The sequence below is a fragment of the Helicoverpa armigera genome, chromosome 5 (genome assembly GCF_030705265.1).
Source record: "Helicoverpa armigera isolate CAAS_96S chromosome 5, ASM3070526v1, whole genome shotgun sequence".
NCBI classification, from domain to species: Eukaryota; Metazoa; Arthropoda; class Insecta; order Lepidoptera; family Noctuidae; genus Helicoverpa; species Helicoverpa armigera.
Window position 1 is genome coordinate 5,636,316 of NC_087124.1, and position 22,221 is coordinate 5,658,536.

The window sequence follows — 22,221 nt, forward strand, 5'->3', positions numbered from 1 at the left end:
TATTATTGAAGTTTATTATCTATTCTGTTGCCTCTGTTGGTCTATTAATCTATGATATGTCTATGGCCGCGTAACTGCAGGGCATAGGGCTTTATTGTGTTTGTGATTATTTTGGTTATAATTATTGTGCAATGAAATATTATTAGTTAGGCACACGTTGTATGGTTAACAATTCAACTTAGATATGATGAGCATCTAAATGTTAAGCCGTATATAAATAAAAACCTAGCATACAATATCATCCACCTGTCATCGTGTCTTCAGCGCGGACTGCTGTTGTTCTCAGGTCAGCAGATACTCTTTCTCTTCATTACTTAAAAATGGCAACGGCACCTGCATTAAAAGTTATGACCGGTGTAGCGAGAGATATATCACCGCTATACTACAGGATACTGTCAAAATTTCCACAGAATTTTACATTCTGCTTCGCCTACGGATCTGCCGTGAAACCACAAATGGGAAACAATAAGAAGCAAAACATGATCGATTTAATATACTGCGTAGATAATTCATATCGATGGCACGCGGCTAACATCGCAACGAACCCATCGCACTATTCCGCCCTGCGCTTCCTGGGCAAAGGGTTTGTTGCAAGGTTTCAGGAGAACTGGGGTGCTAAGGTTTATTTTAACACCCTTGTTGAAGTGAAAGAAGAGAATATCCTAATAAAGTATGGGGTGGTGTCACAGAAAGATTTGATTGCCGATCTTCTAGACTGGAATGATTTATATCTGGCTGGCAGACTGCACAAACCAGTAGAAATTATAAAGCAAACCAATAGTTCACAGCTACAGGGTGCACTGCAGGCTAATCTGCGCTCTGCAGTCCACACAGCACTCCTGACTCTTCCAGAAACGTTCTCTGAGTATGATTTCTATTTTGCTATTTCTAACATAAGTTATGCTGGTGACTTTAGAATGACCTTCGGAGAAAATAAAAATAAAGTAAGGAACATAGTGCAGCCACAGTTGTTAAGCTTTCGAGAATTATACCAGCCAATCTTACAGCAGTTCCATGCTTACGTTGACATCCCAACTGGTGACGCCCAGTGCCATCAGGATGTAAACCCAGAGACAAAGTTACACCATTTGATGCAGTTGCCGATGGTACCACAACAAAAGATTGTTAAGTTTTGGAACCATGGGGGCCTCCAACAAGACATGGAAGATGTCCTCCGCGCTGTAGCTTATGATATTGACTGTGCTGTGGTATTGAGGCAGATCCTGAAGGATATAGTTTGGCAGTCCAGTGTGAGGCAATCATTAAAAGGCATACTTACAGCTGGCTTTCTGAAGTCAGTTCGTTATAGTGCTAAAAAAATAGCAAAAATGTTTTAATTATAATTTGTAGTTTTGTATATATGTATGTAATAAAGGTAGTAAGTAAATTAGATTTTTATTATTCCTGATTTTAAAACCCTTTTTTGTTTTTAGATACCAATATGATTTCGGATGAGTCAAGCAGTGATTCAGAAACAGGTAGATTCAAAGGTCGAGCTAAGACTCAAGATGAAAAGTCTTCTCATCAAAGAGTTGATACTTCTAGAGATTTAGGAAGGAATAGACAATCTGGGCCAGACAGATTCAATAGAAACTTTGACAGAAAAAGAGATGAAAGAACCCACTCGGATAGACATTCTAGAGATAGGGACAGACACAGGTATCCTAGACATTCACCTGTAAGCAGGAGGAGACACTCCAGGGACAGAAGTCCAAATAGAAGATCACATGAGCGAAATAGGCACAAAGAATCTAGTGATAGATCAAAACTTAAGGAACATAGAAGTAGCAGTAGAGATAGACATAAACATGCTGGTTCTACTTCAAGATCCTATATAGGTCATGACTATAGAAAGGATAAAGAACCTAAGGATGATTCCCGACGAAAACCTGATCGCGATAGAAGTCCGGAGAGGCCTGTAAGGAAACCAAAAGAGAAGTCACCATCTCCTGAGCACAGGTCCAAAAGATCTGAAATATACATACCTCCTCCCATGGTAGCACCAAAAAGGAAAAGTGAGAGTCCAATTGTGATTGAAGAGCATGACCTGAGTGACGCCTCTGAGGAAGTACAACCTGGTTCCTACTACAGTATGATACCAGCTGTAGTAAAAGAAAAATCAGAGGAATCCAGTGAGATTGATTCTTCTGATGACGAGAGACTTAGGGCGAAGCTTTTAAATTTAGAGAAAGAACTGCAGAAAACGAAAAAAAAGAAGCATAAAAAGAAACACAAAAGAAAAAGTTCCAAATCCAGCAAAGACAGGGATAGAGATGCATCAGCATCAGTAGAAGTAAGTAGCACAACTGATATTGATTTAAAGGCTGATGTTTTAAAAAACGATGTTGAGGCTGTGGAGGAAGTTTCGTCCACACAAAAAAGTGCGCAAAAGGAGAGTTGTGAAGAAGGTGAGATATCAAGTGATGATACTCAAAGTGAGATTGAAATAGATCCAACAGACTTGAGGCACAAGTTGAGACGTACGGCTCCCAAAGTTGACGACAAAGCTGCTGCTGACGTATGCGGACCGGCTCTGCCGCCACATCTTCAGAAACGGTATGTGAGAAGTGCCTCACCAAATATTGAAGGTCCAGCTCTGCCACCTCATCTGAAAAGCACTCCTAAAAATATAGGTATAGTATAAATCCTTAATATTAATTATCTTCTGTAGTAGGCTATTATTGAAGTGAATTATCCATGAATGCAAGTAAGTTCTACTGGGTGACGGGTGACCAACTAACAAAGGAATAAAGTTATACAAAAAAAACTAATGATAACACCAAAAGCCTATAATAATCAATAGTACAACAATAGAACAGCCTTGAAATATCCTTCATTATTCTTTCAGGACCTTCTATCCCCGACGACATGCGCAAAGTACTAGCTGAAAAGGAAAGAGAAGTTATTAAATACGAAAGTTCTGATGAAGATCTGGGTATAGGCCCTTTACCCGCCGGCTCGGAAGAGAAATGGTCCGACGCACATCGAAGACTAGAGGAAAGAGCGCTAGATATCAAGATAAAGAATTTAGATGGTCACTCAGATAGCAGCAAAGTAAAGTCTAGAGAAAAATGGATGTTAGAGCTTCCAGAGGGTAAAGCAAAAATAATAGGATTAGAGGCAAGGAGCTTTAGAGCTAAGGCAGGTCCCGATATGTCTGATAGGTAAGTTGTTAACTTAACAGCATAATATGGTGGTTCTTGTCACTGTATTGATCAGATATTATAATTGAAATACCAACATCAAAGTTCACGATAGTCTAGCTAGGACCTTTTTACAGACTGCTCTCAAGCCAAGAATAATCTAGATGATGCAGTATGTATCTGATAAAATATTGTCAATCTACCCTCAGGTCGAGTTGGACAGACACGCCTGAGGAGAAGGCGCGCAAAGCCGCGGGCGTCGTGAAGGAGGAAGACGTGGAGATGACCCTCAAGCAGGAAGCCAGGATGCGCCACATCGCCAACAGAGACGACGAACAAGAATCCGCCGTCAAGTGAGTGTGCATAACTACCGGTATGGAGATAAAACCGCGTTTACTGTCTTTGGTTCATTTAAAAAAAATATATATTTATTAAGTAATAAAAAAAAACTTAAGTTTTCATTTTTTTGCAGAAAACACAAGAAGAAACATAAAAGAGAAGAGAGCCTTCTGGACATGCATCAAAAGAAGTTGAAAAAGAAGAAGAAGGTATGCAGTAGATTCCTTAATATGAATGGGATAATTTAAGTAAGAAAGGGGCTCGTAACTTTAGACGGGTAATAGATGAGCAGCCATTTTTAATTCGTTTTGTGTTCATTTTGTTTTTAAAATAAATACTCAAAAACTACAAGGCATCATTTGATGTTGTTAAAACTTAGTGACCACATCAATTTCTTAACTATTACAGAAAGAGGAGCGAGAAGACGGCAAGAAGGAGCGGCGCCCGTTCAGTCGCGACGTGGATCTTCAAGTGAACCGCTTCGACGAGGCGCAGAAGAAATCCATTATCAAGAAGGCACAAGACTTGGACGGTAGATTTTCTCGAGGCGAGGCCAAATATTTATAAAGGTATTTGGCGACAATGTAGCACATACAAGTATAAATATGGAATTTTAAACAGGAGTAATACATCTTTTGTAACATGTTTGTATTTTACATTTCATCTTTACATTCAGAGAATGTTACTTTTGTTTGTTAAAACGCTATAAGAAGGAAGTAGGAAGAACTATACTTGATAAATTACATATTTTCCTTCTTATTTTGGTGCGCAAACATTTTACCTCGATTCAAATAAATATTATTTGACTATGTAAACGTAGTGCAATGGTTGATATAGAAATCTGTAGGCGGTTGTTTTCTCGTATTTAAGCACCATTCGGTTTTGAAACAGTTTGAATTATTTATTTCTTCCCTTGGTTTTAATTCAAACAATACATAAGTACACTATTTAAAGTTGAGTATCTATCAGATTTTCTATGTTGCGAAAATAATCAACAACTCTGGCACAGTACATTTCTCACCAAAATGCACTGAGTAGAATTGGAAGATGGTTCATTATTCAACATGTTGAAAGAGTAAACATTGACTGTGAAATTAAACCACGTCGGATATGTATAATATTTTACAGGTATAATTATGTATGTTTGGCTGTTTGATGTTATGATACCGATCCAAGCAGACACGAATTATACAAAAATGAAATAACAAAAGATATAATAATAAGCAACGGTTATTTTAGTTAGTTAATTATTTTACGGAAGTATGAATTTTAAGTTAAACATTCGATTTTCGATTTTAATAAAGTTTTATCATTATGAAATATCAGAGAAACAAGTAGTTTTTAAACGTTTTTGTTGTTAAAGCAAAGTTCTCACTCGATATTCGCAGTTTATCTCGAAAGTAATGGACCAATAGGTTGGTTAACATAATTCACAAATTATATTTAGGTAATGTGTTTCTACTGCACGGTTCCACAAAATATGCTCTGTGCGACCGGAGAGCTCACAGTAAACCGTGCCGAGCTCTATGTCAATGTATCAAATAAATCCATCGACTTTTTGATATGGGCCCCGCGATGGCTTATCCGGCACACCACGAGGCATTGTTGTAGATTCAAAGGTATTGTTATGACTTCTGCCGAAACATTATCCTTCGCTTTGTTATGACAAGAAATATAAGCAAAGGCCCTTGCAACTCAAATTGTTTAGTTTCAAAATTATTGTGTCTGTAAACATATTTACTTGTTCTAAAAAATAGCAATATTAAAAATGATTGTAGTACCTTCAAAATTACCTCTGTTATTAATATGATATAAGTAGTTCTGTATTCCAGCCTGCTTGGGTTGCAATATGTTTATAAATCGTAGTCATTTAACAGTTTGTATTGAAATGATGTACAAAACTATACATACTCAACAGAAGCTAATTGTAAATATACGGTTTTACCTGTATACTGTCTTTATTTTATAAATACCCAGATAACGTAAACTTATTGACTAAACTGACTATCAAATACTAAATGTATCCGTATACTTTGAAATGTTAAATTCCTATTTAACTAAATAACCTTATCCTGAATAAGTTGAACCTGATGAAGAGAGAGTTATCCACTTTTTTGTAGCTTATCAGACGTTACGCATGACACATTTCGGCGATTAATTATTGTATATGAAGCCCAGTGTTGCTTGCCTTTTGTGAGGTAAATAAAATATAAAGTAAAACAATAAAGTCTTATAAGTACAATTCATTTACTATAATAAATGCGGAACTACACTAGCACGAACATAAAGCGATTAAATGGCCATAGTGGCCACTGTGTCTGTGGAGTTCACCGATTCCATGGACGGACAGATCTTCACCTTGGACTCCTCACAGCAAAGCGGCTCATCGGCAGTCAAATCAGCATACGTCCACGGCTTATCGCATATTTGGTAGAATGCTGACAACTGTGAAAATAAGTAATTTTTTGTTATTTGCAAATAAGTCGTCTCATCTGTTAAGCTAGCAGTGTTCTAATCAAATTACCTTCAATTCTTTGGCATTCTTAAGCCTATTGCATAGAACTTCCGGTCCTTTAGCCTTGGTGGCAGTGGCCAAGGCGTTGCAAAGGCTCTTGCAAGTGCCAGCACCCTCGTCGTCACACTTGACTACCAACCCCGGAGTCTGCGAAAGGAGGGGCAGACTGCCGAGCTCTATCGTACTAGTTGGAAAGCCTCCACATGAACAATTGCCCTTTGGTCCGTCATCTGGTGCTGTTGAACTGTGAAAAAATATATTTGAGTACCCAAAATAATCGCAAAGAATTCGAGTAAATATAACAAATGACGTACGTGCTGCTCTTCTCCTCGGCCAGTATAAAGCTAAGTCCGTATAGTAGGATGACGCAGAGGTCACACAGCAGCACTCTTGAAGACATGTCGACTGCGGCGGAGACGACTTTACTAACGGTACGTTCCACTTCCACAACACTTATATAGCCAGGTATTTTGAAGTGTTCGCCGAATTATGCATTGTGTGCACACTTTCTGATATTTTTACACGGACATTCCACCTTTTCGCCTACCTCATAATGGTTTGTTCACCAGGACAACCCGAGCGGCTGTTACTTATCCGCACATATTTCAAATAGATGCCTACTTATAAAGATTTATTAGATTCATATTAAAGACATTTTTACCTACAACATTACACTCAATCTGGTGTGTAAGTTGTAAGACAGAAAATGGCCTGTCTGCTTCTAATTCACCATAAACTTCGTCACTCCGTGGTGATTAGTACTTGTTTAATACCTAAATAGATATGACTCTTAATCAGTGGTGTATCACGGATGATAGCGTTTCTTAAACATTTGTCCTAAAATTACTTTTAGTATGGACACTGCAGCGATATGGCCAACTATTGTTTTGATATGAGAAGATCGGGATTGTTATGATTGTAGGTTTATACAATAAGTCGTTACTTGGTTGCATGGATTTATAATTATGCATACAGGTATCAACATTTGACACCAGCCGTACTAACGGAAACCATTAATTTGCAGACAGCCATGACTACGTAACTCATAGTTCAAATCTACCTACAACTACCTATAAAATAAAAGTGTGCGTTCGCGCAGCGGAATGTTGTTGAATTTAAAGATTTTAATTATGCAGATAATTAGTGTAAGACGTCCTATAATTGTGTATGGTAAATAAAAATTTGTGTATGCAGCCATTGTGGAGAAATTCACCAAAAACAGATTCCGCTGGGCGAACGTTGGCGAACGTTGTCCTGGCGGAACTTTTTTTAATCCATAGACTTTAGAAGAAAAGAGATGTGTCCGAAAATTAGTGTGTATTTGTGTATAATTGATTATGTATGAATGCAATCAGTGCATGCATAAACTTCGGAGAAATTCAAGTTTCCGCTACGCGAACGTTTGGCCATTAGCTAGTTTTCATATAAAGCGCTTACGTAGAGAGCTGTAGATTTTTACGTACGTAGTTTTGAATTTGTTTATATTTGTTTAAAACACAGATTTAGAAAAAGTCGTAGGGTTTAAAAGATAAAAATATAAACGTAAAATACACTTATTAGGTCTTAGTTCTTAAAGTATGCAGTTTGGGGTCTAGCTTTTCACGTTTACACAAACCTTGTAAGTGTCTCCAACATGTTGCCAAGTATCAATGATATTCCGTTAGTAATTAAAAAGTTATAGGATATTTTACCATGAACAGATCACTGTCTACAAAGCAGTCGAATATCACGACGTTCTAAAGTAATTGCATGGTAAAATGTATGCCAATAATTAGTTTAGTCATTCAACTATTCACTTGCAAAATTTCATGTCATTAAATTCAGTAATTAAAGAAAGACAATTATAATACTGACGGAGCATCGAAACCCTACATAATCCGACCAAGTTCGGATAGGTACAAAAAAGCGGCCGTGCCATATGTCTAAGCAACGTTCTTAACTTGGAAGGTTAGTATATTTATTAATATGGTACAGATGCGTACACAAGCGTTAGGAAAAATAAAACAATTGCATTTCTTGAATGAAAATATTTTTAATAATAACGCCACTATCTACGACATTTTAGTTAAAATACGTAACGTTTATTAACGTTATTTTTAATCACGTAGTTAAGTAATTTATGTAAGTAATAATAATAAAAATATTTTTGTACACTCATATTTAAATAGAGAAGTACTTGTTAATTGAAGATTTATTTTTATCGTAGATAGTGGCATTATTATTAAAAAAATGTTTATCAATCAAGACATACAATTGTTTTATTTTTTCCTAACGCTTGTGTACGCAACTGTTCCATATTAATAAATACTAACCTTCCAAGTTAAGAACGTTGCTTAGACATATGGCACGGCCGCTTTTTGGTAGCAATCCGAACTTGGTCGGATTATGTAGGGTTTCGATATTTTAATTGTCTTTCTTTAATTACTGAATTTAATGACATTAAATTTTGCAAGTGAATAGTTGAATGATTAAACTAATTATTGGCATACATTTTACCATGCAATTCCTTTAGAACGTCGTGATATTCGACTGCTTTGTAAACAGTGATCTGTTCATGTTAAAATATCCTATAACTTTTTAATTACTAATGGAACATCATTGATACTTGGCAACATGTTGGAGACACTTACAAGGTTTGTGTAAACGTGAAAATCTAGACCCCAAACTGCATACTTTAAGAACTAAGACCTAATAAGTGTATTTTACGTTTATATTTTTATCTTTTAAACCCTACGACTTTTCTAAATCTGTTTTTAAACAAATATAAACAAATTCAAAACAACGTATGTAAAATCTACAGCTCTCTATGTAAGCGCTTTATATGAAAACTAGCTAATGGCCAAACGTTCGCGTAGCGGAAACTCTCCGAAGTTTATGCATGCACTAATTTCATTCATACATAATCAATTATACACAAATACACACTAATTTTCGGACACATCTCTTTTCTTCTAAAGTCTATGGATTAAAAAAAGTTCCGCCAGGACAACGTTCGCCAACGTTCGCCCAGCGGAATCTGTTTTTGGTGAATTTCTCCACAATGGCTGCATACACAAATTTTTATTTACCATACACAATTATAGGACGTCTTACACTAATTATCTGCATAATTAAAATCTTTAAATTCAACAACATTCCGCTGCGCGAACGCACACAAAATAAAATGTTATTGACGATGCATAACTGTCTTATTCATATGGATTTTCTTGTTTTTACCTAAGGACAGTTGCGTAGGTACCTATTATACCAGGCCCAGGCTATGAAGATATGCGAACAAGCTTGCAACAGCTACCACCAACTTAGTAGATGCTAAACCTCAGACTCCATAGTATTTCACTAGTCTATACCTATTCAAAAGAGAAGTTTAATTTATGTATGTACCATTTACCATGTAAGCTATCAGCACTGGCTATTTCCCGCGGCTTCGACCGCCTCTTGTAGAAAATATAGCTCACCAGATAAAAAGAAGAAGTTTAATAGGTAGTATAGATTTAGATCTTAGCTACTAGTCCCACCTATCTCCATACCTTTATCAATCGGTTTAGTCGTTACGTGAGTGCCTGTCATTCGCATTCATATGAAAAAGCTGTTTCACGTGGTTTCACCTCCCGAGGGAACTACTCGTATTGGGATGAAAAGTAGAATTTTAGTCGAGACATACAGAATTCTAGCAAAAGTTCCAGTCATGTTAAGAACCGGTATTTTTTTATCTCAGCTCAGGAAAACAAACTCTACATAGATCGAGGGCGATCCTCATAGTGGGTAAATAATATACAGTTTCTGTGTGAAAGAATATTTATTTCTTACAAAGATTCAATTTTTTGTAAAAGAAGGGGTGGTTTCCATATTGTTTTATATATTCATACGTATTTTTGTATTATTCAAAAAAAATACTGTCTTTGCAAAGCACTTATTTCAGTTGAGCTATTTGCACCATAGGTATCATGTCAATGAATATGAAACACTGAAAAGAACACATGTATTCTTAAAGCCACTTAATCCGTATTGTTTCACCCATGTCAAACTTAAACAATAAACTTAAATCTGTAAAATTAAATTAAACAACCACTCATCTTAAGTATGTTATTATTATCAAATTGATTGTCAAGATTTAATGATGTATTCAGATACAAATTTACAAATACTGTTATTAAACAATAGGAACACATTTCTACTTCATTGTTTCTTTATTACAGTTAAACATACTTAAGAAATACTAATAATTGTACTTGTTACAATAATCATTAAATATAAAATGTTTTCCAAATACAAGCAGGTATCGTTAGAATCTAAACTGAGTAGTTTGATGTACACATTGGAAGCTCCAGTTCAATTGAACAATTATTAATAACTATCCATTATTTATCTTAACTTCTGAAAGCTTCTATAATTTAAATTATTGTTAATTTTAGTGTTTATTTTTTTAAATTATTTTACTAATAATCATAAAACTATATTTGCCAGCAAAATAGACAATATGTTATGTTACAAGGCTATGAGTATGTTAAGGACATTCACTCCCTGTCAAGATCAGTTTTAGAACATGTCATTTGAATGCCTCCACCAGCCCTTACTTGCTACCTGTCCTATGAGAAGTCACTGTCATCTAAGGTATTACTACCTAAACTATAATAATAAAAAATATTATCCACTATTATCTTTGGGGTGCAGGCTTTGGTTTAGGCATTTTAACTAACAAAGGTTGTATTTCCTTCTTTTCGTCATAACTTTTCCACATTTCATACAGGTTTATTATTGATCTCACAATTTCTTGGATCTGGAAAGAGAAAAATGCATAAGTACGAAGTTTGCATCACCCTATGGGCATAAAACATTTGTCCTATTCACAATTTGTGTATCTTTGTCATAAAAAATAGAGTGTATAGTTTGTATTATATATTTCATTAAAAAACTTTTAAAAGCTGAAATCTGTTTTGTTAAAACATGCAAAATTACTGAAATAAGTAAGTTTAAATAATTATATGTACATACACACATTCTATGTTAACATGCAGTAATGAGCTCACCTTGTCCATGTCTACATTAAGTTCTGCAAACCAAGGCTTGAGATTTTCCTTCCCCAACATCACACAGGCTATGTGTAGAGCAGCTATTGCAATCTGAAACATTACAATATTGTAGTATACTTTTAATACCAACAATGTACCTATGCAGTAAGTTATTTCTCCCATACCTGATATGGTGGGAATAGCAAGCTGACATCAGTCCTCAAAGAGTCGTTAACTATCCTCCATGCATAAGTAAGCAGCTGATCATCCTGCCCTATGTCTTGTACAAACAGTAACAATGGTCTGTATGGTTGATACACAATCAAACAGCAATCCAAATTCTCCAACAAATAGAATTCACATTCTAATATATGGTTAGTCCTGTACGGAAACTCTTGTTGGCCGTAAGCATAGCTAAATTTGTTTTTGATTACAGTCTGGCAAGTTGTTATTAGTCTCGAGTTCGAGATCACACCAAATTCTTCAACCTTAGAGGCAAGGAACACGCATGTAGGTGCTAGAAGCAACGGGTCAATACATTTTAAAGAGTTTCTTGCATAAAATCTTTTGAAGTATACCGTAGCCGTAGCTATAACTTGTTGACGAAGCTTAAGCTGTTCGCCTAAAACCTGAATTATGCTTGCGAAGAAGTTAAATATTTTTTGGTATTCTTCTTCCGATAATATACCCAAATCATGTTGACGATCTCTTATTAGGTCTTGTTTATCCAATATCCACTGCTGGTGATGTGAACTTTGCCAAAAATTTCCTGCCATTATAATATTTCAATAAAAGTTTATTTAAAATCTGAATGTTTTGTGTAAATGTAAACGACGGCGACTGTCATTTGTCAAACTATCAAAAGTAAAGTCAACGTCAAGCCACAGTCAAGGAATCTCGTCTGTGTTCCGAAGTTTACATCGAGTATCTCAGTTACTGACCTGTAGCGATGACGGACGTCAAGAATCGATATATTGACAATAGTATTTGTACGCATGCAAACAACTTAATCTGCATACAATCATACTTGTCCGATTTCATCAGCAAAATATGGTAACCGCAGCACCACGATTCATAAGGTCGTGGCGACCATGTAACATACGTCTTTTTGTTGTTATATTTCAGAACACACGCTTTATATCATAGACAAGTTTTAATTTACTTCATTATTATTTGGATGCCATGGCTTTTCAGTTCAGTGCTAACATCTTAACATTAACGCTTCGAGTGTTAGCGGGAAATTAAAAATAAAATAGATTTTGGTCGATGTTGTTCCTAAGTAAACATTAACAATTAATTATACTCGATGGGCTTGATCTTATCATATCTAATGCGATTACGATATAGGTACCTCAAAGTAATTTTAAATGTTTTTGTTTAATTGCGATAGTTCTTCAATCCAAAATCATGTTGCATTTTGGATTAAAACGATTATCGGGTTACATAAATGTAATTTGTTTAAACACGGATATCAAAATTACATTAGGTGTAATGTACTGAACGTAATGAACTCATGCATTTTTGAACGTGTAACTACGTGAACATGTTAATCGTAGTCATGCATTTTCTACGTGATCGTATAAATCATAGTAATCATAAATTACTAAGTATTTACCTAGGCCAGGGATATAAATAAAAGATGGAAATTTTAAACACCACTTTATTAAGTGACGCATTTTTTTATTTATTTTCTCAGTAGGTATACCTACGAAAAAAAATATAAAATGTTGAGTATTGAAATTCCGCCCTTGTATCGAGTCTTTTTGTTCCGGTGCCTTTTTTCCTTATCCTAAGATGTCGTTGATGGTGTAGTCTTTGAGGACTTCGTTGATAACGTCAAAGAGTTCTTCGCTGATCATTTTGCTGACGTTCTCCATCTCAGACTGGATCAACTCCTGTGACACGCTCTGAACCAGGCCATTGATGAAACTGTTAATGATGCTGGAGCCAGTCATACCGTGGATTTGAATCTAGAAAAAAACAAAACAACTTTTAATCTGGTCCTTAAATTGGTTGAATAAAATTAATGATCTGAACATTGATTAAGTAATTGTAAGACAGTGATGGACATTATAAAAAAAATGGTTTGGTTTGTAAATTATACAAATAAACTTTTAACTCACATGGGTGTCATGGATGTCGATTTTGATGTCTAGTTCACGCAAGATAAGATGTCCACCGAAGAGGTTGGTGCCCAGCCTCATGTCCATACCGAATTCAATACGGTGGGCAAAGATCCTGAAAGACGATGTTAAGTTAATAATTAAAATAATTAGTGTATTTATCCATAGCTGTAAGCACGGATCGAATCAATCAAGCATTAGTGATGTCCGACTATTCCTCAACATTCATAGATAACTATGTCATTCACATGACAACCACTGTTATCTGCGTGTTTCCCTGATATACGATATACAGATAAGTACCTAATACTAGATACGGAGATACTGATCTGAGATCAGTATCAATAAAACTATACACACCTGAAGTTTCCACCAGCTCTGTGGCTTAGAAGCCCAAGCCGGGCGCGGGCATCGTAGCTACCTGATAAATAATAATAACCAAATCTTTTAATACCCTATTGCGGATTAAATTGCTAATAAGCTTAGCTATGTACGTAATATCTAAGTTTTTAAGATAAGTTAAATCGGTTTCTAATTGCTGTTTCCTTTAATTAAATACTGATACTTTAATCAGATTATGAAATATTTTCAAGCAATGATGTCCTATGAGCAAAGACATATAGGTAGTCCAAGCTACCAGCCATATAAAGGTCCTGCGAAACCGTAGTAAGTCCTCTTGACCTCCTTCCTTCCTCCTTACTTATAATAGGTACAAGTAGGTACCTTGGTATAGATATAATATAATAACATAGGTCCTATATTAGACGATAGCATTCAATAGCCCAACTTACCAGTGACCGTAATCCAGGGGATAGTGACGTGCACGCCGAAGGACAGGCGGATAGCGTTGAAGGTGACGCTGTCCAGCACATACCAGCGGAGACCTTCTGCCCTGAAGTCGTTGACCGTTACCTCGGCGACCGTGCTGCATGTTAAAGAAAACCACTTAAAATACATTTATATTAGTTTTTCTATTTTAGTTAAATGAAACTGTACAGTGAACTTAGGTATTTAAAAATTGATACTTTATAGAAACAAATATTATGACTTTTGTTACTTTTTCTAAGCTTGATTCTTATTTAAAACGGGAACAGGGTTGATGTTGAAATTTAAATTCATTGAATTGTAGTGAGGTTCTTAAAGTTTACGACAAATGACACTTACGCAGGAGCCTTATATTCGAAAGGTCCAATGACGGGTACCACGAGGGGGTCTAGAGGCGGGAGGTCATCGTTCCCATTGATTACAACATCCCTGAAGCCCTCCACCATATCTTTGATGGCATCTGTGACGATGTTGCGGCTTTCCCTCTCTTGAGCTGCCAGCTCTGATAAAAGCTGCTGATCATCTTCTGTCACATCATAATCAGGTGCTAAGAGGTTCACATGCAAGTGCGTGTCTTCTAGACGAGTCTCCACGCTGTCTACTGCAAAAAATAGATAAATACTTAGATAGGTTTTATATTCAATTCTTCTGGTAATAATATCCTACGATAGTTAAAATTCTAAAAAAATCAGGAAGACAATTTTCATTACCTACGTGTAAATTGGACACTGACCTGCGGAAAGAGCTTCATTGTCTACATTGGCGGCCTGCGCCAACGCGCACACGAGCAAAGACACGAGACACAATATTTTCATTTTCTGCAATCAAAATAAGACAATTAGATACATAGGTATTACTTTTTAATTAATATAAAAAATAAGTCCAAAGTTATTACCGTTGTATCTTTGAACAATTTGGGCTATTCGCCTAATTTGCACTTCTTTATAAGTTCCCTTCCATTTTCGATAATCGCCCCCGCGATCCATCATCATTACCAATGTAATCTCAGCTTTCGTAGATAACGCTGGAACAACTTGTACAATGAATGTTATCAACCTGCGAAATATTTAGCAGCTGCTCAATATCATTGTTATGCACGTAGGTACTCGCAGATAACGTGGCTGACCAGTTGGTGACACGTGGTAGTTGGCTACCTACGAGTAAGTGGGTGCCTAGTACCCACCTACGAGGTAGTAACAGTTCCAGCCGACAATGACCCTAGCCGCGCCTGACATAACTTCGGCAAAAAAAACTGCAACTCCTAAAGTTGTCTGGGCTACGACCCAGCTAATACAACTATACAAACTCAAGACTTATATAGGTATATCTAGTTAATTTACTAACGATTTAGGCGGATAGATCGGTCGGTTGGTGTCGTTCTGCGACTAGAGCTCACTTAATATTACCTCAACTCACCAGAATGTCGTGACCTAAATAAATATCTGGCGAAACCCTATCTCAGTTTATAAAACATTAATTAAACTATCAAACTAAGCAGACTTAGAAATCATAAATACTATGTACCTAGGTTGGTACTTAACGCAAATCAAAGCTGCTACGTCACGTCGATTCAAACGATTATAACGATTGCCACGACTAAGCCGACAACAAGATAATTCATTTTACTAGTATAATATAATCTAAATATGTGTTAATAAACAAGATAAGTACCAAAATCAAAAAGATTGTCGATACAAGCTTATTTGGATCTTCTTCGTATTGTTTATTTATAGAAAAAAGTACGAGAATTCAATACAAAGAGAGAGAGAGTAAACATTTCTTTATTAAATACTAGCAGTTTTAGATGATCCGTTTATTGGGGGAGCCCGGGTGAAACCGTTGATTGACGGACGGACGCTATTAGTTCATTCTCTGTTGTTGTTTTTTAATTTGTTGGCAATTGAATTTGTTGTGTCAGTGATGCGTCATTTTCAATTAAGTAAAACATGTAACAAAATGGCCGAAGCCTGTGTTAATAAGTACCTAAATATCGCAGAACATTAGACTTTTTCAGCTAACGCAAATAGTTATGGTTGGTATGATTGAAAATGAGTATGTTGGTACTGGAAGGTAAGGTGATAAAACGCTTGCGTTGGAATGGAAAATAACAATATTTTCGCATCATATTGAAGAAATACTTTAAATTCGCTAGTTTGTAGCAGCGAGGCAGGAAATATTAGTATTTAATCCCATAAAAACATATGTATAGGTGGAAAATCAATTTTTTGTAACTAATGTGTGCACATGAACTTACACTCTATAACAGCAATGTGGACGGTCTATTATTTTGGAAGACAAAATAACACAAAATAAATACATACAGAAGTCAAACTACATACAAAATACGCTCGAGCCTCGCACGCCGCTCAGACACCGCTCTCAGACCGTCCGATTCGTTAACTGCCTCGTTGTTCTAGTTATCGCAACCGCGGCTGCTGAGCACGAGGTCTCGGGTTCGATTCCCGGGTCGGGCCGAAATCGATTTGTGGGTTTCAGAAACTTTCACAAAGCAGCCAAAGTGCATCTGAGACCTGAGAGCTCGTAAATGTCGGTCCTGCGCCTGATTTCTCTCCCTTACATGGGAACAACCGCCGTAGCCGGTAATCGGCTAGGAGGATATCATCATCATCATCTCAAACCGTCTCTGAGTCATGCCAGCACGCCAGTCGTCCGCCTGAGACGCGCGTCCATGATATTTTTTATGCATTGAACAGCTCTTTAAATTCAACATTAAACAGTGAACTATCTTTTCAGTTACCTGTTGTCAGTTAAAGTTTAAACTTCGGGTAGGTAGTTAAGCGCCCCGCGGCGAAAAGTAAACATGACTTTGTGGCCCGAGCGCGACCGCCGACTTTAGGCAAGAAAAGTGAAGCACATGCATGAGCTTGACTTCTGTATGTATTTATTTAGTGATTAAAATTCCGTGTTATATATTTGAACGGGGTATATTTTACACAGTTGATAAAAGGTTTTGGTGCAAAAATGCGGATACTTATATTATTGACTCTTAACATCTTGCTACCTTTTATATCAGCAAATGAAACGGGTACGTAAGTAGAAGTGTCAGTTACATGAATTAATTAGTGTTATAGTAACAATTCCATGGTATCGTAAGGCTACGCTTACCCTATGTAGATATAACAATCGTAAGTTTTCAGATATTAGGAGAAACTTGTGAATACCCAACTAGACCTTCAAAGTTCATTGACACAAAGAATATTTATCAAATATGAAGATATAAATCTACTTACATGCTAAATCCTTCATATTTTGTCTTTGTATTAAGTATACCTACCTCCTTCGATGTGTTGATTTGGAGGAGCGACGGCAACTAAGAGAACTATAAGCTCCCATTTGTTTGGAAGTTTATGTAGAAGGCTTATTTTTCATTTTATTATTTTTTATTTATTTTTTTTATTTTGTCATGAGAATTCTTGCCAACATACCTTCTTCAAGCCAACTTACAACAATATCGTATGTTACAGTCGGGAGTAAATACGGCGACATAAAGATGCATGCCAGCGTTGGGAACCTACCGTTGAAGTACATTCCGATGACAGAGGAGGACGTGGAAGCATCTCTCACAGCGTCAGATATTCTGGGCTTTATCGCGCTCGCGCCTAATATCGACCCATTCAAGCTTGACGCGCCACCTCCCGTTGGCATTGATATCCCTCATCTCTGGCTAAAGTATGTTTCAGCGTCTTGGTCAGCGTCTCGTCACCTATTAATCACTTTATGTAATAGGATATTTAATTAATCCTTTTTCGGATAGCACTGTCAAGAGTGCGATGTTAGTTAGTGTGTAAAATACGTCAGTGGATGTACTTTAAAATCGAGAGAGAATAACGCCTATTTTCCTACATGTGTGAGTGAATGTGACTGTTTTGAAAATATTAATTAATATTGATTATCATATTCAATGAAATAAAATTAGGTCATGCTAGCTCCTTACTAATCATTGTTCTTATTCTTATTTTTAGTGGTGTTGCATACATGAAGAACTTTCAGGTTTCCGGAATCACATCATTGATAATAGAAGGCGTTCAGTTGCGTCTGATTAATCTTCGAGCAGATCTTAATATCACAATTCCTCAGATATATTTTGAAAGTATGTATGATCAAACAGATTTTTGTCATTAGTCGTGGTCAAGGCATTATTTAATTGAGGATGATACTCACTTAATTTGCAATGAGTGTGGAAATTAAAAAGCAGTAATATAAGATAAATGACGCTCTTGAGGATAAAAACGGTTTTTGTACTCAGATATCGAAGAGTAAAACTAATCTTTCCAAGATGGGGATGATTTTTTTATCAACCTTAATGAATTCCTCCAAAAGATAAAATTAGTGATCATTAGTATTGAATAAAAACCGGCCAAGTACGAGTCCGGAGAACGGAGGGTTCCATACCATTGTTTATAAAACCCCCAAAATATTTATTTAATAATAGTTTTCAGTATTTGTTGTTATAGCGGCAACAGAAATACATGTTCATGAGATACAGTCTGGTGACAAACGGACGGAAGGATGGACAGAGGAGCGAAAAAAATAAATAGGTTACAAAAGAAATAGGTTCTTAAGGTATGAAATAACGTTTGGTCTACTTTGCAGGTGACTTTAACCTGCAGGCAACTATGAGTTTCCTCCCTGTCAGATTGCGGTGCAGCTTAAGGTCAGTGTGCATTCAAAATAAATAAGGTAATTAGGTAACGAGGGTATTAAAATAAATGGAAGCTTATGTGGCATTCCGCTACTTTTCTTTAAAAAAAACCTTTTTATCCGTTTCTGTGATTTAATAATGAATCATAGTGTTTGCAAATTATTTACGATTGCAATATGATTGTAGAGCAAACTACAGTAAAGACCAATCGCAAACCAATCGAATATCGTTGGAATACGATTGGTCTTATGTATATAAGTAGCAGAATGCCCGCTAAGGTTAAAACTGCTATTGCGATTCAATTTTTACATTATTAACTTAGCAGAATCGGGCCCCTGTACTGTATTGTGCCGCTAGTTGTTACTAAATAGAAATAGAGACTACAGTCATTGAGTCCATAAAGTAATATCTACAATATTTTTAGAGTCTGATGAGTTTGTTTCTATTTGTATGCTAACAGTGGGACCCTCTACGATATGCGCATAATGGTATCGGCTGGGGCTAAGCAGGATAACATCCCACCGACGGGGAAAGTGCTGCAAATTGACAGCGCTGAAGTCGATATCAATATAAAAGACGCCAAGGTAAATATTACATTTTTTATCAACTCCGAAACAATATGGTAGTAAGTAAGTAGGTAACTCTTTAGATTTTTATGTAGGTCGGTGTGCAAAGTTGTTCCATTCGCTAGAGCGGTTTATTTCAGGATGTGTCAACTTGTTCTCTCGAACCTCTGTGAACTCGAAGTAGACAGTTTGTTTGCACAGACTGCACATAAAAAATTTAGTACTACATTTCTACTAGGTAAATTAGAATATGTGGGGGAGCATAATCGTTTAGCAAAAAAGTAAATAAAGACCCTATCTCTGAGGTTCACAATGAGAAAGCGCTGAAAATTACAACTGAGATAAGTAATTAGTTAATTAATTTTGTTTCAGTTCAATTTCACAAGTATTTCCATTGGCGGCGCGAAAGAAACTGTCGGCACTCCCGTTACTCAATTATTCAAAAAAACTCGTAGGGTGAAAGGAAGGAAAGGGAGTCTTTATGATAATATTCTCAAAACGGCAATGATCTTAGTAAATCAACAACTGGCAGAAATTTCAGCCGACGCATTCTTACCAAAAATGTGATAGGTAGGTATGGTATATAACAATTATTTAGTGAATACTTTATTAATATTAATGAAATATTCAATCGTGAATTTTTACGGAAATATCTAACTGCTATGAAATGGTCAAGTGAAAAGGACATTCAGGAGTTATACACATTGTATTATTATAGAACAAGCTAACTTCTGCTTACATTTTTTTATTCTCAAATCTTATATGATGGCTTTTTACCTACTTTTGTTAATATAGATAGATAAACGACCATATAAAAAAAAATAGTATACAGTTAGTGTTTGTATCTGATCTTCTGGGTCATTCTGCAAACAAATAAAGATTCTTATTTCTTATCAATTTTAAGTTGAAGTTGGATTAATTGAAATATTGAAACCTAACATAATGTACATACCTACCAAAAAATATTTCGTATCCGTGATTATCAAAGAACTATCATGAATGAATACCATGCCGGTACCTACACCTTCTTCTGAAAGTTGGTTAATTTAATAACCGCTTGACTGTTTTATATAAGCTTAGGTATATCCACAACTTGGAATACAACAAAGAATTTAACAAATTAGGTAAAGAAAGTAGTACTGTTTTGACCCATTCAATACCGAGAGTGTTGTGGTTCGTAGGCAGCTAAATCATGAGTTTTTCAAACTTTGCAATCACTCATTTTAATGTCTCATATATCAGCTGATTAGCTATAAGTTATTATATTGCTATCCGTGAAAACCTATAATTGGCTTTTTGTTTCTCAGTCGTATAGCCGTTGGTTTTCCAATAAATATGTAACCAACAACAGATATGTAACCTAAGTACTAAAAATAAATACATTTTAGATTAATAATTTGTCTTTTATTCTATCCTACCCTTAAATAGCGTACATTCCTCCTAAGTATTTGTTGTTTCAAAGTCAAAGTCAAATGTTTTTATTTCAAATAGGCCTTTGCAGGCTCCTATGAAACGTCGCACTAGTTGCACGTTTCCAAAAAGTTGGTCTCATGGAGAAGAGCCGGCAAGAAAATCCATAGACACTCTTTTTAAAAAGTAATTTGATCACAAACATTCTATTACATAACAATAATATGCTGATAAAATTATCCAAGTTAAGATTTTTGCAGTTTACCTTTCAGATGCAACTGAAAGGTAAACTGCAAAAATCCAAAAAGAGAAGAAATGTCGTTTAATTGTCAGGGGAAGCCACACATGCAGAGATAAGTTAGCGCCACATATCTTTATCGTCAACGTCTTGAATTTTGTAATAAGCTTTTTTATTTAGGGTGGACTTTACAGTTTAGGCTTAATTTTATATATATCCGTGAGATCATTTACGTCAGCCAGTCAGCCGTCAGCTCAAAGATTGAATTTACGTCAGCCACTGCATCCCATAGTATGATTCCATAGGACATAATACTATGGAAGTAAGCGAAATACACGAGCCTAGCAGTAGCAACGTTAGTAATCTGTCTTATTTTTCTGACTGCATGAGCTGCGGAACTCATTTTTAACAGTGCTGATATGTGAGCACCCCATTTCAATTTACAGTTAATGGTGATGCCCAGGAAAACGGTTTTAGTAATAACGTCTAATTTATAAGCGTCCTGAACGATATCGTCCTACTGGAGTTAATAAGAGTTTGATGCATTTAGTTTTAGAAGAATTAAGAAGCAAGTCATTTACGTGTATGGGACTAGTTCTTTTCTGTAAAGGAGATGGCCAAAAAAACACCCAGAGTCGACAGGAACTTCATATGTATGATTGGATTCAGTATAATTTGTGGATTTTAAAAAGTATTTCAAATCATCTAAAAACCATGGGGTTCTCTTTTTATAATGTTTTTTCGATCAAGATTTTAGTTCACAAAAAAGTTTACTTTTACTGTTTGATGTTTGTTAGAAGTTGAATGCAGACTCGTGATTGGACCGTTTTGCATTGCTAAGTCATTTGTTATATTTGACAATGTCACATGGCGCGATTTTCAAAGACAATTTCTCCAAAAACATATCATAGCCAGTTGTGAAGGTTGCATGTAACTGTGAAACCTCTCCAAGTAGGTAAGGTCGGTGCTTAATCGCATCTGGAGTGGTTAAATACAAGACCTTTTAATCACCAGGCCAACTCAGAAACTATGGGGATATTACTAGTGGCTTGTATAATGTTAGTTTACTTTGCTTTTGTATGTCCTTTGATGTTAATAATCTTTAAAATCAACATATATTCAACATAACCTATTTTTGCGATAATATGAAATAGCTCCAAAACCCCATGGATTTTAGTCTGGATTTTTTGGCACCATCAAAGGTCTATCATAAAGAACCTATTGGTAACCATTTCATTGCTGTCGATTCTGGGTTTTTTTTCTATGAAAATTTGGCCATCTCCTTTAGAAAAAAAGGAAAGTGTCATCAGCAAATAAAATAATATCAGAGATCTCACACATCATATGCTGGAGAACATTTATATAAGCTAAGATTAAAAAGGGACCTAAA

General features: G+C 35.9%; 6 protein-coding genes across 8 annotated transcripts; 3 read left to right on the forward strand and 3 right to left on the reverse strand.

Moving 5' to 3' along the window:
• The first annotated feature begins 42 nt into the window (after positions 1 to 42).
• On the forward strand, positions 43 to 5,432 carry LOC110371372 (inner centromere protein B). The gene is made up of 6 exons (XM_021327595.3): positions 43 to 286; positions 1,434 to 2,633; positions 2,849 to 3,164; positions 3,353 to 3,496; positions 3,616 to 3,691; positions 3,891 to 5,432. Exons 2-6 carry the CDS (start codon positions 1,442 to 1,444, stop codon positions 4,047 to 4,049), a joined length of 1,887 nt encoding a protein of 628 aa, XP_021183270.3. The 5' UTR covers positions 43 to 286; positions 1,434 to 1,441; the 3' UTR covers positions 4,050 to 5,432.
• Positions 285 to 1,390, forward strand: LOC110371397 (phosphatidate cytidylyltransferase, mitochondrial). Its single transcript, XM_021327626.3, has one exon. It carries the CDS (start codon positions 321 to 323, stop codon positions 1,335 to 1,337), a length of 1,017 nt encoding a protein of 338 aa, XP_021183301.2. The 5' UTR covers positions 285 to 320; the 3' UTR covers positions 1,338 to 1,390.
• Positions 5,433 to 5,710: 278 nt separating the features above from the next.
• On the reverse strand, positions 5,711 to 6,464 carry LOC110371428 (uncharacterized). The gene is made up of 3 exons (XM_021327685.3): positions 6,312 to 6,464; positions 6,007 to 6,241; positions 5,711 to 5,927 (listed from the first exon to the last, which is right to left on the reverse strand). Exons 1-3 carry the CDS (start codon positions 6,395 to 6,397, stop codon positions 5,775 to 5,777), a joined length of 474 nt encoding a protein of 157 aa, XP_021183360.1. The 5' UTR covers positions 6,398 to 6,464; the 3' UTR covers positions 5,711 to 5,774.
• Positions 6,465 to 9,774: 3,310 nt separating this feature from the next.
• On the reverse strand, positions 9,775 to 11,848 carry LOC110371407 (cyclin-C). Its single transcript, XM_021327638.3, has 3 exons — positions 11,192 to 11,848; positions 11,025 to 11,117; positions 9,775 to 10,774 (listed from the first exon to the last, which is right to left on the reverse strand). The coding sequence occupies exons 1-3, from the start codon at positions 11,780 to 11,782 to the stop codon at positions 10,652 to 10,654; spliced, it is 807 nt and encodes a 268-aa protein (XP_021183313.1). The 5' UTR covers positions 11,783 to 11,848; the 3' UTR covers positions 9,775 to 10,651.
• An 804-nt stretch (positions 11,849 to 12,652) lies between these two features.
• On the reverse strand, positions 12,653 to 14,849 carry LOC110371440 (uncharacterized). Of its 2 annotated transcripts, none has more exons than XM_049841847.2 (6): positions 14,688 to 14,849; positions 14,294 to 14,555; positions 13,921 to 14,054; positions 13,490 to 13,550; positions 13,130 to 13,244; positions 12,653 to 12,976 (listed from the first exon to the last, which is right to left on the reverse strand). In XM_049841847.2, exons 1-6 carry the CDS (start codon positions 14,767 to 14,769, stop codon positions 12,791 to 12,793), a joined length of 840 nt encoding a protein of 279 aa, XP_049697804.2. In that variant the 5' UTR covers positions 14,770 to 14,849; the 3' UTR covers positions 12,653 to 12,790. The 2 variants fall into 2 exon arrangements, with proteins under 2 accessions (XP_049697804.2, XP_021183382.3); XM_021327707.3 differs by having other exon boundaries at positions 14,294 to 14,552; positions 14,688 to 14,847.
• A 2,043-nt stretch (positions 14,850 to 16,892) lies between these two features.
• Positions 16,893 to 20,555, forward strand: LOC110384213 (uncharacterized). 2 transcript variants are annotated; one of them, XM_021345382.3, is made up of 6 exons: positions 16,893 to 17,000; positions 17,440 to 17,644; positions 17,938 to 18,065; positions 18,569 to 18,629; positions 19,078 to 19,201; positions 19,556 to 20,555. In XM_021345382.3, exons 1-6 carry the CDS (start codon positions 16,937 to 16,939, stop codon positions 19,748 to 19,750), a joined length of 777 nt encoding a protein of 258 aa, XP_021201057.2. In that variant the 5' UTR covers positions 16,893 to 16,936; the 3' UTR covers positions 19,751 to 20,555. The 2 variants fall into 2 exon arrangements, with proteins under 2 accessions (XP_021201057.2, XP_049698139.2); XM_049842182.2 differs by lacking the exon at positions 16,893 to 17,000 and adding an exon at positions 17,152 to 17,324.
• Positions 20,556 to 22,221: the final 1,666 nt, after the last annotated feature.